The following is a 20,131-nucleotide window of genomic DNA, read 5'->3' as shown; positions in this document are numbered from 1 at the left end:
TAAAGGCTATATGGTGAGCGATTACTTAAGATGCAAGAACGACTTTTTCTGACACTCAAGCAATAATTCTTACAAATTCTTTCAACGGTTCCCGCTCTTATTAATGTGATTCAGCAGTATTTGTTAATGGCTGTCATAGAATAAAAAATGTATAGAATAAAAGATGTACCGAATTCAAAAAATGAATAAGAAGCTCACCAACAATTAAAAAATAATCAAACTGTTTTTGGGTTTGGGCTCGGCACCCACTCTTTTTTTTTCGACCGAAAGTAGTCAGTCAGTAGTTGAAATAATATCGTAAATAAATAAATACAATTAGGTATGTATTAAGCTAAATTGTGTATATAGTAGAACATAAAATACGTGTAGTATATAGGTTAAATAAGGTTTTTGTTTATTTTTATATAGTTATTACAACGAATATTATGTAAATATGTTATAATAAAATATTTTTTTTGTGTTAAAAATCTAAGTTAGATTAATTTTTAATTTTTCGTGAACTCCCTATTTATTTTTTGAAGTCGGTTAAATTTTTTTGTTCTTCTTTAAAAATTTATTTTTCCCTTTCGATACGTAGAAAATAGTCTTGTAATTGAAAATAATTATAACAGCTGAAATATGTGTTTAGTTTACTGTGAATAAATGTACGTAAAATATTTATTATTTAAGTAAAATTTAAGTAAAGGCTAGTGGATATTTTTCGATAAATATCTAGTTTTAGTCACTGTAGAGATACATTTTAAGTTAGTTGGTAACGACTAGTAACAATATATATAAACTATAAGCTGTAAACAATGTATTAAAAGAAAATAAATCTCTTATAGAGCTTGGAGACATTTCTTGTTAAGCAAATTATTAGAATAACTTTGTAAAATGGGAAATTTTAAAATACTTCTGGTACGGGGATAATTTGAAATGCTAAAAAAACACGTAATGAATACACTATTAACTGGGGCCGAATGAGAGAGGCGTATTATTTCAAAGTTGAATATAATAAATGAGTTTTATATTAAAAAAGCCGACTTAATAAAGCCATCACTCATATTTAGTTGTTGAAAAAAAGTAGGTCGCCGATGAATAAAAAGCCAGCGTTTTTTCCAGTAGTAAATGACGGTAAAAATAACGTAACACCTAGCGGCCAAGTTAAATTACATCTGACGCCGACATTTGCCCTAATTAGATTTAAAAGTTGCGTCCCCATTCATATCCATTTCGGTCGAGGCCGCAAACCAAAGGGGCGATTAGCGCGACGGTTTTTTGAAAGGGCGACATATCCTAATATATGGCCGGTCATACATCTCCCTGACACGTTCCTAACACCAAACAACCCCCGGCAGTCTCCCCCGTCGCCGTCCTAGACAAACGTACCTTATATCCCACTTCCCAAAAACGTCTAAATAGGCCCGAAACATTTAATCATACGCGCCGATCATTTGTCAGCCTTATCACTGTCTCTTGTCTTGTAACCGGCGACATTTTCTTCAAGTTGGCGCAGTCATTTGTTAATATTACGCGCCACGTGACGCCCCACGTCTTTTCTATGGTAATGAGTTGCGGTACGGCTGGGTTTCTCCCTTAGAAAACTCTATGAATGATCGAGTTCATATTTCAATATGATTTGGTACAGAGTCGAAAATAATGTTAATTTATTATCCTGGCACTAACGTAGACAGAGCCTAACTATGATTTTACTAAATACAATGGTTAATAAATATATTATCTTGCTAGTTCGTTAAGTTTTAGCTATAATAGATCAATTGAAAAGTCCCCGGTCTACCGTAGTAAAACACATTATTTTGGCACAATTAAATTTTTTAATTCAACAAAATTCCCTTCAAGGGTGATACACTGATTATAGCCACCCTCCAACTTTTCGATACCAGTTTTGTAGTACGATTTGTTCTTTGCTTCAAAATAGGCTTCCGTTTCTGCGATCACTTCTCCATTCGACAAAAATTTCATCCCAGCGAGCATTATGTTAAGGTTTGAGAACTGAGAGTCGCTGGGGGCCAGATCTGGAGAATACAGTGGATGAGGAACCAACTCGAAGACCAATTGATGGTTTTGACTTGTGAAACGGTGTATTGTCTTGGTGAAACAGCACTTTCTCTTTCTTCAAATGCGACAGTTTTTCGGCGATTTCTTGTAATAGTCGCTGCTGATAGTCATTCCTTTTTCATGGTAGTGAATGAAAATTATTCCATGCGAATCCCAAAATGCAGATGCCATAAGCTTGCCAGTCGACTGTTGCGTTTTCCCATGTTTTTTAGCGGGTCCATCGTTTGCAGTCCACTCGGATGACTGTCTATTGGACTTCGGAGTGAAATGATGAAGCCATGTTTCATCTATTGTCACATATCGACGGAAAAACTTGGGTTTAATACGCTTAATCATCTTCAAACACTGGTCCGAATCATCAGCTCGTCGTTGTTTTTGGCCAAAAGTGAGCTCGCGCCGTACCCACTTTGCACAGAGCTCATACCCAAATATTCGTGAATGATATAATGTACACGTTCAGTTAATATCTTTGGAGTGTTTGCTATTTCACTCAGTTTCAATTTACGGTCATTCAAAATCATTTTGTGGATTTTTTAAATGCTTTCGTCGGTAATAACCTTTTTTGGGCGTCCACTGCGTTCACCGTTTTCGGTGCACATTTCACCAGGCCTAAACTTAGCATACCAATCCTTGATGGTTGATTTTGCTTCAACTATATTTTTTCTCTTCAAAAATAGTATTTTATCAACACATGAACTTCCTTTTTATCCATTTTTTCACAATAACAAAGGTTGCTTCACTCAAAATGCTATAATTCACAAACTAATGACCCGACAGCTGTCAAATTTATACACGCATCTTTAGAGAGTTACAGTTAACTAAAAAACATATGGGTATATTAATTCTAGTAGTGCCATCTATGTGTCAGGTCGGGGACTTCCCAATTAACCTGAAATCTCGTTTCAAGAATTTTATATGGATACATTTGTTTGAAAAAAAAGAAAAATGAAACCAAATTATCTTTTTCCTCAATCCAATATATATAATGTGCAAATTAATAATGTAAAAGGTTTTCGGAAATGTTTATTTCTGCTTTTAATACATTCTCTAATCCCCGATAAGCCGGAAATATGTTTCGGCCCTTTTTCCCTGCAGATAATCCTGCTTACACAATGCCGAACATTGTTCGATTGGACAAGTTCGAGATAAATTGGAGGGCTTATCGTTCCGAACGCAAATTATAACAAATGCCCTTTTAAGAACTCGTTCTTCAAGGTTAATGGTATGTCTAAAAATCAACTTGAAATATGGCGTTTTGCCCGGAAAGGTACGGGTCAGATCCATTTTTTTCGGTTTTAATTTATGTGAACGACAAATGGCGTCATTATAGTTTTAGTGTGGCCTTAATTTATCGCCATTGTAGGTTAGGTTTGCAAAAAATTAATTTCTTCTCTCAAATGTTCTGCGTCGGTTGTAATTTGCTCCATTTAACAATTGTTTTGCCTAATTTTGTTTAGGTTAGTGTTAGGATCACAAGGCATTATATTAAACTAGTGATCGACTCGACTCTTGGTCGTCATTTGACGAAAATGTCTTCCCAGCGAGCATTCTTTTGTGATCTAAGAACAGGAAATAGTCGCTGAAATAGTAAAAAAGCAATTCGAATTCTAATTCATGGATTTTTCTAATCGTTTTCATTGACTGGTGCATTGTCTTGGTGAAACAGCACTTTCTGTTTCTTCAAATGCGGCGATTTCGTCCTTCAGACGGTCCAATAACGCCATGGAATAGTTACTGTTGATGGTAATTCCTTTTTCCAAGGTCGTCAACAAAAATTATTCCATGTGCATCCCAAAATACAGACACCATAACCTTGCCAGTCGACTGTTCGGTTTCCCACGTATAGGAGCGGGTTCATCGTGTACAGTCCACTCGGATAACTGTCCATTGGACTTCGGAGTGAAGTAATGGAGACATATTTCATCCATTGTCACATATCGATGCAAAAACTCGAGTTTATTATGCTTGATCATCTTCAAACACTGCTCTGAATCATCAACACGTTGTTGTTTTTGGTTAAAAGTGAGCTCGCGCGGCACCCACCTTGCACAGAACTTTCTCAGACCCAAATATTCGTAAATGATATGATGTACACGTTCAGTTGATATTTTTAGAGTGTGTGCTATTTCATTCAATTTGAATTTACTGGTACTGTATACTGTTTCTACTTACTATTAAAATATATCCATTCAAAATCATTTTGTATCCATTTTTACATAACAAAAGTTGCTTTACTCAAAATGCTATAATTCACAAACTAATGATCCGACAGCTGTCAAATTTATGCAGGCATCTTTTGAGAGTTAGGGCTAATAGGACTAATTTAAAAATGATGCATTACTAAAACTTGTTTTAAAAGTATTTTTAATATAATATCAGAGATGTATTTGATACATAATATTAATTATAATAATAAATATAGGTATATTAAAACATACTAAAATATATGCAAACTATCTCAAGAACAAAAACTCCCTAATATTTTTGTAAGTGTATTTAACTAAATCTGATTTCCGTTAACTAAATTAATAAGTTTAAATTAGTACGCCATTTAAATTTATAACAAAGTACCACAAGTAAGATCATTTTCAGAATTGTGAATTGTGAAATGAAGTAATATATGTAATAAAACAATTCTGAAATTGATATTTAACATTAGCATGTGTATTAAAGGAATACAATTACAATCACTAAGTTAACTATTGATTTTCCAAAATTTAGGTCTATGAAATAAATAATCAAAATAATTCATACAAGGTTTAAAGAATAATTTTTCTATCTATGCACGATCTAAGAATCTATTTTTCCTATGTCTTCCATCTATGCAAATTATGTTTCCAACAAAAAAAAAATAAAATAAAATAAACACACCAGGCTATTAAAATTATTTTAAAAATCCTTCTTTCTCCCGATTTCTTTACTTAAAATTTAGAATTAAATTGCATTGTTCTCTGCTTATTCATGTAATATAATCTCTCATCTCTAATGAAATCAAAATAGATTACTTGTATATAAAATTATTAATTAAGTGACACTAAGCCTCTAGGGGTTACAACTACACAAAAAATGCCCCTAAAACACTACCCCACAGCTGGTGTCATATAGAGTTCAATGTAAATGTGATAACCCTAACCTACAAACTGTTCTGGCTGTTTGTCCTTCAATAACACATGCATAGATTTACTATGATGTTAAAACAAATGCTATTTGATAATATTATTTTCGTTTTATTATTTTTTTACATTATAATTTTGTTATATGTTAGATCCAATATAAACTAAAAATGAAAGTTGATGCGGCAACATTGTGGGGTTGTGACGTGATATTGACGTGATTTGATCACGTAACTCCACCGTTAATTTAAAAGCACTATACTAAATCATTCAGTCGCCGTTCATTCATTCTAGCAATTAACTAATTTTATTTCTCTTGTCCCTAAGTAACATTTCGACGATTGCATTTCGAAGTTTTCTTATATCTCCGGGCGTTCAAAATATCTACTTAATAGTTGCTGGAAGCTGCGATATTTAGGACGAACTTAAAATTTTCAACGATACAAACAACTGTTAGCAGACCGTCCGACCTTATTCGTGACGCTCTTAGAGCCCTAATTTCTTTGAAGCGTTTTCGGCACTAATTCTTATTAAATGCATTAGCTCAAATAATATATCTTGGTTACGTCTTAAAGTTCCTGAATATTTGAGGTCGTTAGAAGGATTTCGGGCTATTGTTTTATTTAAAAGGCGAATAGGGTTGATTTGTGGCTTCGTTTTAAATATATTTAGAAGCAAAATTTGGATTTACTCAATAAGTTTTGTTTAAATAATGATCAAAACGATATATTTGACGTTAAGGATTTGTTTCCTTTCAAAAACATTTAAGATAATACAGTGTTTGCAACTGATCTTTGTATTTTGGTATACAGCAAATTCTAGAGTGTCAAGATTTTTTCCTATGATCCAATACGATACAGCACAAAGGCGTTTTTTTCAAGACAATTTCAAGTAAGTTACAGGAATCAGGAATTGGTTTCTAGCAATCCTAGTGTTCTTGACCCATTGTCATATCTTATGTATATAGCTGACCTAGCGACCTCAAGAAACACTACTGCAACTTATGCGGACGACACAGCAGTTTTATCATCACAGGAGGATTCAATGTAAGCCACAAGAAACCTCCAACTTCATCTTAACAAAGTCGAATTGTGGTTGAAAACGTGAAAAAGCAAATCAGAGAAAATCTACTCATGTGACATTCACCCTTTCTAGAAGAACATGTCCTTCAGTAAAATTGAATAATGATGAACTTCCGCAAGCAGACAATGTTAAGTATCTGGGAATGCATTTCAATTGACGTTTGACGTGGAAAACATATAGTTACAAAAAGAAAACAGCTTGTGCTTAAACTAAACCAAATGTATTGGCTCATAGGGCGTAAATCTAAATTATCATTAGATTAGGTTTTGCTGTATAGTAATACCACCAAACCTGACATAGATATTCTCTAAAGGTTCCAGAATAAAGTGTTCATCAATATGTATAGGATAAGAGGGAGTCTAAATTTAAATTTAATGAAAAGAAAGATTCTTTCGTATAAAAATTTTTTACCACTGTGAATGAGACACATTTTGGAAATGCTAGAAAGAATGTTAAAGCATTTCAAGCTTTGAAACATGGATAACCGTTGTGATACATTTGTCTCATGTGTTTGTTAAAAAAATATAATTGAAATTTTATGGATTGAGAAGAACATTATACTAATAGAGTTGTCACGTTATTGAGATAATATCAGTAGACCTTCAAGAATATTCAAATATATATCGTCTATTTTGAAACTCTTTACTAGTTTACAAGATTTAAACCAAAAGTAACTAAAATATTGTAGAATATATTTATCGAATCTTAAAATAAAACTATTTTAAACAGAAATAATGTAACAAGAAGCATTGTCTGTGTCTTATTAGTCATGAGAAACATATCAAGTCTAGTTGAGAAAATCCCTCTAGCATTAGATAAACATTTTATAATTAACTAAGGATAAAACACTTACTTTCTCTCCTCTGGAGTCCTTATACGTGATCCATTGTCCTAGAGAGTGTCTCCAATATTCCACCAAGAAGGCTTCCGCGTATTCCTGTCCCTGTCCGTTGCCAAATCGACCCTGTGTCTCCGTCCAAGTCATCAGATGGTTCTTTTGAAGATCAACCTCCAGATATTCCTTCACATCGCTGCTGATCTGAGCTTTGGGACACCATGCACCACCATTCTTTTCTTGCCGTATTCTGAAATAAATAAAAACACAAATAAATAAATATGTGCTGGTGGTGTTTAAAATTATTTTCTGGTTTGGGTGATTTCAGGAATGTTTAATATAGAAATATCATGAAAATATTCATAATTTTCTAATTACCGTTGATTAGTTGTGTTACACTTGCGGTTATATTTGTTGTTATATAAGTAAAATCTTATGCTTCTTGAAACTAGAATATTAGACAAATATGTCTATAACTTGGAAATTGCATAAACAACTGTTATATGGTCTATTCAAAGTGTATTTGTACATGCGTCATCAAGATGTTTAATGTTTTGCCTGCCGCAATTTGTAAGTTCGTTTCGAATCAGACAATATATTCCTTCTCATTTTATTCTGGTTAAAAAGAGACACACTGCTGTCTGATTAGTTAGAACACGTAAACGAATGAGCCTGTCAATGTCGTCCGGTTGTCAGACTTATGCAAAATTCTTGAAAGCAGTAGTGATAAGAGGTTATAACTCTAACCTATAAACTATTGTGGCTTTATAATTAACTGTAGATTTTAGATGTACTATAGTGTTAAAATAAATTATATTTGTTAACATTTTTGTTCAATTAATTTATTTAGTCAAAACCAAACTGAAATAAAAACTCAGAGTTCATGCGGCAACATTGCGACGTTTCGACGTCACAAATATCGATGACGCATATACAAATAAACCTTGAATATACTATATCTATGTAACCTCTCTCATAAACACCATATGTCTTTGAATAAAAAGTGAGCCATGCAACTTACAGATGTTCTTTTTACAGTTTGGTTAATTCACATACATTTAGAATTACATTCTGAGGGGAAATGTTGAGAAATATGCTTAATAACTCAATAGAAATTCTCTAATCTTATCAACTATGACAACATGTTGAAATGGTGTGTAAAAAAGTATTCAAAAGGTATCTTTCTCATGAGGCTATTATATGAATTATTTGGAATAGTTTTGGCTGTTTTTTGTGGCTTAAAATTATTAATTGAACTCATTTTAATTTTTCGAAGAATACAGTATATTTAAAAACAGAAAACTCGTAAAGATATAGCATAAATAATCATTTGTCAAGGTACATCTTGAGGTACATCCCGCTCATGTTTATGCATCGACTAATTTACGAGTTTCAAACATGTTGAATATATGAATTAAAAAAGAGGGCGACAGGTCTAACAGGTCCTCCTACTGCTGCGATAGTCGCGGGTTTAAATACTGCTCATGGATCTACTTTATGTATATAAATGTAATTATGAATGTCTCTATAGGCGACGGCGAAAAATCCGACAAGGAATAACCATCCCAGTTACGCCGATAACCAAGTTGGTTAGGACCGGATGTCGCCTGGGATGATACTTTAGTTGGTCATTGGTTAGTTTGTAGGCTTAACGCCAAGGACCGTGGTTAGAAACAGTAAAACGCTTAGAATTTTATGGTTTTGGTGGAACTTTGATATAAAAAACTATACAATAAGGCTTTCGTATAAAAAATATAATATTTCGAAGAAATTTGAAGTCAATTAATTAATAAGTTCACGAAATATGAATTTTACTTTTCTTTTCTTTTTTCTTCTAATTTAAACTATTATTATTAGAGCAAACATAAATTTTTAGTATTATTTGACTCCTCAAGTAAAGGAAACAATAACATTTAAAAGCAACGATATATAGTGCAACGATAAAAAGTTAGTGATAGCGAAATTCGGTTACATCCGGCAACTCCTTAGTTCTCATTAATTCTCTTTAATCTTAGACCGCTTGCCGTTTTGCCGAGTCGCGGAAGTTTCGAGTAAAAATTTTAATTTTAACTTATTCCGCCCGGACGTAAAAGGATTTAGTTTTTCGGCGCGTCTCGCTCTACGGGGAACAAAACTGAAAGCCGCGATTAAAATTAAAAATTTTTAGGGTTTGGCGAGGACGCCCGCTTGTCCGTAGCATAAATTGCATATTTACTTGTACGTGGAAATTTTGATAGTCTGAGTTTCGGAGAAAACAAATTTAACTTTATTAATATCCACCGTTAAAAAAGCATATTCTCTTTTGATGGTTTTTAGCTGGTTTTTCTTTAGAAACTACAGCGGTATAAAGGAGAGGTATCTCCTAGAGACATAGAATGAATTTAATATACAGCCTATTCAAAGTTATTTTGTATATACATAATCTAAATTTGTGACGTCAAAACGTCGCAATGTTGCCGTATCAACCCTGAGTTTTAGTTCAGTTGGGCTTAGTTGAATATCGTCAAAATTCTAATCTCAATAAAATAATTGAAGAATAATGTTATCACTACATAGTATAAAACAAAGTCGCCTTTTCTGTCCCTATATCCCTATGTGCGCTTAAATCTTTAAAACTACGCAACGGATTTTGATACGGTTTTTTTCAATAGATAGAGTGATTCAAGAGGAAGGTTTATATGTATAATACATGCATAATATACTAAGGCAACATTGCTAATTTTAGAGGTTTCTAACGTGATGTCGTAAATTAACCTATTTTTTAGGCTTATTTAGCAATTAGCAAAAACGCTGCCTAACCCTACGAGTTAGATCAAATTAATGTACTACAGTATTGTACACCATAAAAAGGTCTACAAAAAAGTCCGCGATGGTATATGTTTATCTTTTAGGGATAACCCACATTAACCATTTTTATTGTTTACTTTTTACGTGAGAAAATGGCTTATTTACGAAGCTATTTTAAGCAATACGGCATTAATCCTTATCGAATTAAGTACCTTAAATACAGTGTGCAATTAATATAGATCAATATGGTTCCTTACAGCATATAAATTAAACAAATATTTTCGGAGATATTACACATTTAAAATTTGCGTTTAAAAATGTGTAATGTAATAAAAATTGTATGAATTTAGATATTCCAAAGATAGCAGGAAATCTTCATAGTAATTATAGGGGAAGAGGAATTGTTTTACTCCAAATTTAATGCGTGCAGGCCAAGGGCAGTAATGAATGAACCAAAAATACTGGATCGATTTTAATCATGTTTTCATTGAGTGACATAGGCATATATATTTTATGCCCGTGCAAAGTCGGAGCGGGCCGCTATGTTTTTATATACAACGTTCATATTTTTTCTGTAGTGTATTTAATTTAGTATCAGCATTGCACCCGTGCGAAGCCGAGGCGGGTCGCTAGTTAAATATAATTTATTTTAACATTATCGTATATCTAAAAGCTACAGTTAATTATACAGCCACAATAGTTTATAGGTTAGTAATATAACCTCTTATCACTATTGTTTTCAAGAATTTTGTATACGTCTGACAACCGGACGACTTGACAGGCTCATTCGTTTACGTATTCGAACTAATCAGACAGCATTGTGTCTTTTTTTAACTGGAATAAAATGAGAAGGAAATATTGTGTGATTCCGAAAGGAACTTACAAATTGCGGCAGGAAATACCTTAAACATCTTGATGACGTATGTACAAAAAACTTTGAATAGACTATATGCATAATAGTGTTACCTCCGTTAAATATTTGCTGGTTTACTGATAGACATATAAGTATATTTTCATATCATTAATATATTATTACTAGTTGTGGTCGAAAAACTTACAATTTATTTATATTGTAACTTAAAACTAGGTACTTATCTAAGAACACCCATTGGGCATTACTTAGTCTTTAGTGCACTTTTCAGTGTTACTAATTAGTAAATTTCAGAACACAATTGCACAAGAATGGCTCATTTATTTTATTACCAGTGTATTGCAGTTCTTTGGTCGCCTTTTCCATGTCGTTTCCAACAGCAATATCCCAGCAAGTATCACAGTGTACAAATATATACTAAACATCCCGCGTGAGGTGTAGAAGTTTAGTAGTTCAATGCAATGTTTCGGTAATATTGAAAATCTCACTATTTATTTCTTAGAAAAAAAGAAAAATACTTATTAACTTCCTAATTTTTTTGGACCGAAGGCCAGCATCTTTATTAAATTGGCTTATTGATAAAATTTTCGTCGTGGCTTTTAGTTTTGTCTCTAAAACGATGGAAAGAGAAAGAGTGCCGACGGGAAACGGGGCGTGGGAGGCGGTGACTTAAGCTAAAAAAAACTAAATCCTTCTAGGTCCCGGCACAGAAAGTTAAAATTAAAATTTTTACTGGAAACTTCCTTAACTTACAAAATAGTTTAAGTCGCTCGTTAAAACATTTTAATGGGTAGTAGGAAGTCGCAATATGTAGCCAAATTGGTGCGAAAGTTCCACTGAGGTTTTATGTATAAAGTTCTAAATTATGTGTGCAGTATTTTTGTTCCAACGGATAGAAAAATTACCTTAATAAAATAGAAGTGAGCCGGGGCGGCCATTTCCGAGGAAATAATTTAGTTTTATAGAAAAAAGTTTAAAATTGTTATTGGCTACTCGATCACCGCCAGGAAATTATTCAAGAAAAAGAAATTAGAAATATTTATACATTGTGGATGTTTTGTTGCTTTAACAAGTGTCGTCAATTCGCTACTATACAATAGTATGGTGTTGATATAAAGGCAACGAGGATATATATAAAGTATATATATATAAGATATTAAATTAATAAATAAATGAAATTTATAACACAAACAGGGGGGTTAAAAGTATAAAAAGTATATATATAATTTAAAAATGAACCCAAATACAGGGCTACAAACACAACCATAACGAAGTAGAGAAGTTGTAATGGTGATTTGGATACTAACACTTAACTTAACATGGACTAAATTCTATGGACAAAATTGATTTTTCGTAGAAATCCTCCGCCTACAGCCTGTCTGTATGTGGTAGAGTATGTGGCATGTGGTTCTTCAGTATGTGGTAGATTGAAATAGGGGCACGGTGATAAAACTCACGCTGAGCAGGCGGGCTCGAAGTCATCAAGTGACCGTGCGAGAAACAACAGTGGCCCAATCTCAGTCGGTTCAAAGATATGCCATCGTGACCAAGGGAAGAAACGCGATGAGAGGAGAAAAAATCAGCTTTAACCTCAAAAAGCCTGTTGTGGTTGGCCTTTTGGGCCCAACGACGTTGTACCTCGTTCTTTGTGAAACAAGAAACGAACATTGTGGATTTTCTTACAATATTTAATTTTTAGTATATATATATATATATATATATATATATATATATATATATATATATATATATATTTTAAAGTCTCCTTTTACCAACTATGGGTTTATCCGGACTGGATCTACAGTTTAACGTGGGCCACGAACCACGGTCCTCTGAATTAAGCCTACCGACTGGCGAGTAACCAATTTTAGAAATCATCCCAGAAGACATCCGGTCCTAACCAGCCTGATTACTGGCGTGACTGGGATCAATTAAATTGCAAAGGATAAAACTAATCATTGAGGAAAGGCACCTTATTCATTGGTTCACCAATGAAGAGATATCACTAGAAGAAAATAAAATTTGTTCAGCAATATTTTTAGATCTTGCCCAGGCTTTAGATAAAGATTGAAATAAGGGTTTAAAACACAATATTGAAAGGCTTTTTCCTGGTCAATATTTTAAAAAAAAATGAGTCATATATAACTGACCGGTACTTCAGAGTCAAACAAAAAGATGCCAATTCTAACTTGCCCTATATAAGTCTTGTTCCTATTGGCACTAGTGCTTTGCTTTACAAACCGTTGTAATCTGTATCTCCAGATATCTTCCTCGACTTTGTTCTGATTGTTGCATCTTAATCGATTAATATCTTTTTATAGCTTGGGCATAGTTATAATGTTTTCAATCAAGACTTTGATGTAATTATTTCCGTCAAATATCCCGTCCTTTTAAGAACAGTTTAAAAACTAAAGAAAACTTAAAAATCTAGAAAAGCGAGTTAAAGAAGTTTTGAAATGCTTGGTGCGGATATTTATAGAAACCGTGTTATTCTTCAGATCTGGCGCGCTGGCGGGGAAGCACTTCGCTGATTTCCGAAAGGAGAAACTGTTTTTTCGAACATTCTCATTCATAAATTGACCGAGAGATGGGCAAATTCACAAAATAAAATTCCAACTACCAATGTTTTCTTTAGTGAAAAAAATCGGAAAGGAATTACCGACCCATGTTGTATATACCCTCTGGTATAAATAATTCGTTATCCAATTGACATTTGTGGGTCTGAACTGATCCTATCCGAAATTACACCCGAACGGTGCTGATAGTTTTATTTGACATCTGCTTCCGGCCCTAAAAACAGTCCGATATTTCGCTAATGATCCGGCAAAACGACAAATGCACATTAATCAGATCCGTGCGCATTAATTATGACGGGCGCCGACCCCGGAATGACGATATGAAATTGCAACGTTGCCTAATCAAATGGGTATTTATTAGGTTATTAGCTCAATAGCGACGGTGGCCTGGCTTTGTGTGCGCATTTGCGGCCTCCGGCTAACCTTCACCATTCCGCCGGCGGCTCTTCCGACTCGTCTCATTTTTCGATCCACAGCCAATTTGATTTGGTCCTCGTCCCGAATCAAGTGGCAAACATCTTAAAGCAAATAAAATACATGTACTAAAAGTGTACCACATTCTTTTTTTTAAATATGACAGACATATAAATTTATAGTCAATTCAAAACAATAGTGACAACCGTGACCTATTAAAACGTCGCGATGTTGCCGCTACAACTCTGAGTTTTAGTACATATTGGCTCTGACATAATATGTATATATTTTAACATTATAATACATCCAATGTATATAAGAAGTTAAAACTATAATTAATTATATAGCCACAATGATTTATAGGTTAGAGTTGCATTATTATATATACATTCAACTTTTTTCCACACTAGTATAGGTAGCGCTTTTTTATGTAGTGGTATCCCCCTAGGCCTTCAGGGGATACCACTACTCGAGTAATGTATACATATTTATGTTTTATGCTTAGTTATTGTTTCCTTTGATGAAATGTTTCCTTGTAAAGTCATTATGATATTACTATATTTCTCCTTAGTTTGTCCTGTTATTTGTATACATCTTTCTTGATAAAACTACATTAATCACTGCATTCTCCTTAATGCATTTGCCATAACTGCAAAACAGTTATTTCTTTCTTATCTTTTTCAATGTGTCTGATCGAGCTCACAGAAACCAAAGGTTTTATGTTCGACAATGCCTCTTTCCATAAATCCAGACAGTTCTGGTTTGAATATCCTTCTCAACCTGAATGTATATTGTAATAATTCTTTGCAATATCCCATATCAATCCAAGTGGATTAAAGCAGTAATAGGGAGGAGGACGTAATACTTCGTGGCCATAACATTCAGTAATATAATCTACCATGTATCTTTTCTCAGGCTTATTTCTAAAAAAGTAAATTACATAAAATGCAATTAAATATTTCATATATATTTATCAAGTAACGATTTGAAATAGTTTATTCTTTAACATGGTTTCCTCGAAACTTATTAAAGTACTTTAAGCCATTCCTTAATTCAGCCGTTGTTGATGCACTTGTTGGAGGAAACTATTGTCTGACGGTAAAACGAATTTACAATTTTTGACAGACACATATTGGTCAGGTGTGTCATTACTGTTTTGAATTGACTATAAATTACATATACAAGCGATAGAGAAAATAATATACCTGGCATATTCTCTATCCTCCAATGCTCCACTCCAGAATTTTGAATTCAATGTTGTCAGATCTCATTTAAGTTTTGTTTATGTTGATATTGACATAATGAAATACTAATATAAATAAAATAATGAAGCAAGAAAAACCTCATATAATATAATTTATTTTAACACTATACAGTTAATTTTTCGGCCATAGTAGTTTGTAGGTTAGTGTTCTTTACACTGAACTCCTTTTCACACCTACGAGAACACTGTAAGCTAATGTTCTAGATGCTTTTTATGTAGAGGTATCCCTTGGCTGCCTTATCATATTTACCATTTTACGTTTAGATCTTGTTCCCTTTGTTACTCTGTTTCCTTGTCAAGTAATTTTGATGCCACTATATTTCTCCTTACTTTTATCTGTTACCGCCTATATACATTTTATTTATAATATTAAATTTACTAAATGCAGTCTCTGAAATATGTTTGCCCTATCTGCAAAGCAGTATCTATTCTCTCCTCATAAATCTAACCAAATGCTCATGTATATTCTGAACAATTAGACGCATGCCTGTGCGCATACATCTTTTACACTCTACAATAGCATCTCCTACAGTTATCCTATATTAATTATATATTCGTCTTTGATTATTTTCACTGTTTATCACTCTGTGTTGGTAATTGTCAGTATTGGGCTATTAGCCTACAACAAAGAAGTGTTATTCAGTCTTTTTCACTATCAGATTCACAGTTCAACTTAATTATCAAACTGTTAAGTTTTAATCTATCGCCATATCAGCACAATTCCGCCATTTGTTAATTTCTTCTTCTGACTATCTGATGGAGTTTATCAAAATCCAAGGTTTTATTGCAGAAAATACTTCTTTCTTCATTTCACCATTTTCATTTAACCAGCTGCTATTCTTCGCGGAATAGATTCTTAGAATGAGCCTTTCCTATTAGTTTCACGTCTTTGGGACAAAAAGAAATTTGCATCATTACAAAAGTACCCTACATGGTTGATTTAGCTGTTTTCGACTTCTGTTCAGCTCTCAAACTCAGAATAAATCAAAGTCATAAGGAGACACAATTCGAGGTCAAACAACGTTAACGCAAATTCAATTTCCTCAAAGGTTCATTTATATATTATTGTTTATTTTATTTTTTTAAAGAGAATAAAATACATTTGTTTGAATTTTGCTACAGAAGTATTATTATTCTTTAATCACCACAGTTTTCATCACCAAGAAAAGAGTAATTACATATTCGTCAATACATCGCTTTTGATGCCGCAAGAATTCGAAAATTTTTCACTAAGTCTTGGCGCTAGTGGTTTGCAAACCGTTGTAATCTGCATCTCCCGATATCTTCCTCGACTTTGTTATGATTGTTGCATCTTAATCGATTAGATTCTTTCTATGGCTTCAACATAGTTATAATATTTTCAACGAAGAATTTGATCAAATTATTTCTTTCAAACATCCCGTCTTATTATCTCCTTTTAAGAACAGTTTAAAAACTAAAGAAAACCTAAAAAGGTATTACAGCCTGCAAAGAAATTATATCGTCATGAAATTAAAATACCCTTTGAATTTCGAAAGATTCTAATTAGCAACACAATATTCTTTGTTAAACCGGTCTTCAAAGGAGGCATTGTTTACCTAAAGCATTTTTGCCTTAAAAATTAATTTTACTCCTCTGAATTGACTGATATTTATAAGATAATTCTATCTTTATGAAATCCCTGTTACAAAAACGGAACACAGAATTATAGGTGGGCGTCGAGAATATATTTTTTGATACTTGGAATGTAATTAGGTGCGTAATTTTATTTTGTTATTTTAAGTGTTCCAAATAAATGCGAATGTGACTGTCTCAGTAATTTTAGAATTATACTTCGATAGTTTTCTTCCAGTCGAACATTCTTTCGGTGCTTGCAAATAGCCCACACAGTAGATAGCACAATAATTCGACATGGTTTCTTAAAACTACTGTAGCTTTTAAACTAATTTATCATGATTCAGTTTTGGTCAGAGTCATGTTTTTTATGATATATAATATTATCTTTTTAGAGTTCATAATTTATACGTTTATGACGAGCATATTGTAATTTCAAGGTTATTACATATAATTTTAATAAATTGTTATAAAATGAATAATGTGTTATTTACAAGAAATGTATCAGTACTAAAAATCTATACAGGAATCCTATTCGTGTGCAACACAAGAATAAAATATATTCTAGGCAGCGTCGCTCTAGGAATGCCGGAAAATCTAATTGGGAGCTATTGAATTTCACTTACACTACAGTCAAGGAAATCTTTACGAGTATAGTGCATTTGTTAACGGCAATGTATTCAAATTTCTCTCGAATATTCCCGGCACATGCGATATAATACGTACAGTTCGTAAGTATAACGTTTGATATAATAGCTATATAACTATATCAACAAATCTTGAAAGAAATTTTAAAGCTTTTTTGTTAAAAATCGGTAGAATGTGTTTTACTAAAAGTATTGCCCATCGATAGTCCCCTCTTTCAGGTTATTTACCATTACCATTTGTTGGTCTCACACAGGTCACTACTCATATATCGAAGCAAGTACTAATCAAAAGGAGCAAACCCTGGAGAATACGACGAGTGGGTAGTACTTTCCAATTTATATTTCCAAGTACAACAACAGTTTTATGTGGTCAAATGTTGTCATGCCTACGAATAATATCGAGCTTTTGCTTACAACCAGGCATTTTTTCGCGTAGTGCTCGGTTCAAACTCACATATTTTAGTTTATAGCGATTCTCAGTGATAGTTTCATCGAGCTAAACATTCAAATCCTGGTCTTCCTTTTTTCTGACAGCCCAGAACTCTCTTCGTCAAAGATCACCACATTTAAAACATTTAAACCCGTAATCACATATTAAAATCGATGGAGCAAGTCACTATAAGCATCACACAGCATTTGAAGAGCTTCAGCTGTTTTTTTCCATCAAATTGAAGTAAAATTTTCTGCAAATGTGTTCTGAAAAAATTTGATTGATTTGAAAAAAAAAAAAATGACGCTAACGTTTTCGAATTTTAGAGGAGTGGTAAAATGTTGCAGATTTCTCAATAATTATGAAAATATCAATAAATTCAAAGTACAATACCAAGGAAAACTGTGAAAATTATTAAGTTTATATCCCTTATCTGTGTAAATTAAATAAGTAATAACTTTAGAACAGATTTTTTTAAGTATAAAAAAATTGTCGCGTTATTTATACCACTGGTCATGAGTCCCGTTAATTAAAATTACTCGATTGATTTTTTAAATTTTTTGCTACTTCAATTTATTACTGATTGCTTATTTTATTATTTATTTATTTTGAGTACTTACTAAAAGAATCCGTATGTCAGCTTTTTATTCATAACGACTAAATTCACTTATTTATCTTTAATCTAAACTGAAAATTGATATTTCTTATCCTCTTAATAATTCTCTTATTTATAATAATCTTCTAAGTTCAAGGTGTGAGTTAGGATTCAGGGTAAGATAGTTGTCATAATGTCACGATAGTCATCTGTGTTACTTATTTGTATAAAGTATCTGAAACCTTCACTTGTAGCTATTAAATATTTTATATTATTAGCAGTCTTTGTGGCATTCTCACTCTTGATGTACAACGCTATATCAATATATTGACTACCCGAAAATATCGCTTGCTGTTTTGAGAAAATAATTAAAAATGCATTTGAAATAAATCTCAACAAAATATATACAAATCAGTTTTAATATCATTTACGATTACTTCTAATACAATGACACACCGTGCTTCTAGAACAATTTCGATCGTTTCTTAAGCTTCAGCTTCTGTATCAATTTAAATTAGACTCCTTAATATTTATATTATGAATCTGAAATATATTTGTAGAAATTTGATTGATTCGTTTTATTCGAATTTTATTATAACCCTTTATAGTAGAAACTAATTTTAAATCGCAAAAGAAGTAGTGGAACAATTTCAACCACTGGATATTTGATCATTGGAAGAATGTAGTATGATCCGATGAATCGTCGTTTTTATTGTTTCCTGCAAACGGTGGGATATATGTATAGAGAGCCCCAGAAGAAGCCTGCAAGGAAGACAAGTTTCCGTTGCGATCTGGTCGACAATATCGCGGTATTCAGCAAGTTCTTTCAAATTACTAACTGGATTAGTGCGAACTAATATCTCGACATCCTCAGTGATGAAGCTCTTACAATGCCATATTGCTGAGGAACACTGGCATATTCCAAGATGATAATGCTTCCATGTACGCAGCCAAAATGTTGAGTCTTGGCTGGAAGAGTATCATAATATCATACTCATCAAATATTTTCCTTGTCCAACACAATTTCTTTCTTTAGAGTCGAGAGCAAGGAGTAGATTTTGACCTCCGACATCATTGAATTAGGTAGTAGCTGTTTACAAAGCAAATCCTATAATTACACACACACACATAAGTACTTACTTTTAAATCACTGAAGTGAAAAATTGTAAGTTTGTTTGGAAGGATTAGTTAGTAATAATATATTAATAAATTATAAAAATTGTTATGCTTTTTTAATATGTTTATTACAATATTATTGCAAAATACAAATAAAAAGTATAATCTTGGAAATAGAATGAATTTACGGATATACACGGAATGAAGTAGTACTGAAAATGATTGTATTGTTTTTTGCAAAACTGGCGGACATGACGTTATAAAACGGCTGTCGTAGTGACCGCAACTAAACAAACGGCTATTTGAAACAGTCGGTTGTCTACTTGCATCTCGTATAATAAAAGTTTTTCTATTACTGTAGAAAGCGTTTGTTAATTGACCTATCAGAAGCAGAAACGGCGGCTTCGACCGACATATTCCATACATACAAAACAAAATTGAGTAAAACGTTATAAGTTGTTCGTGATAGCTACCTCTGATTTATGATTTTGCGGAACGAACTTCATTGTTTCCTATCGACCGTTACTATTGAAACAAAACTAAATAACAATACACCTTTTTAATGGATGTTGTATTCTTGACATTCTTTCATACTTCATTTTAATCTGCTTATATTTATATCTAGAGAATAGTCATCAATTAACAGCTGTTCCTTTTTGATTGTGTATATTAATACCCTAAGAATATTGGTTGTACGAATGAAAAGGAAATAAACTAGGAGTAGTTTGTTTTTATTTAGAGAAGAAGTA

General features: G+C 32.8%; 1 protein-coding gene across 1 annotated transcript in view; it reads right to left on the bottom strand.

Moving 5' to 3' along the window:
• The window catches only part of LOC143197969 (discoidin domain-containing receptor 2), a 623,414-nt gene that overhangs the window by 219,186 nt on the left and 384,097 nt on the right, over positions 1-20,131 (bottom strand). The window contains exon 4 of the mRNA XM_076406850.1: positions 7,108-7,339. Coding sequence (XP_076262965.1) covers positions 7,108-7,339 — 232 coding nt within the window. The remainder of the gene's footprint in view (positions 1-7,107; positions 7,340-20,131) is intronic.

This window comes from Rhynchophorus ferrugineus, unplaced genomic scaffold, assembly GCF_030347505.1.
Source record: "Rhynchophorus ferrugineus isolate W39M unplaced genomic scaffold, kcgeb_rfMv2 rfM6, whole genome shotgun sequence".
Classification (NCBI taxonomy): domain Eukaryota; kingdom Metazoa; phylum Arthropoda; class Insecta; order Coleoptera; family Curculionidae; genus Rhynchophorus; species Rhynchophorus ferrugineus.
Note: the sequence above shows the minus strand (reverse complement) of the source record. Positions and strands in the feature narration are given on the sequence as shown.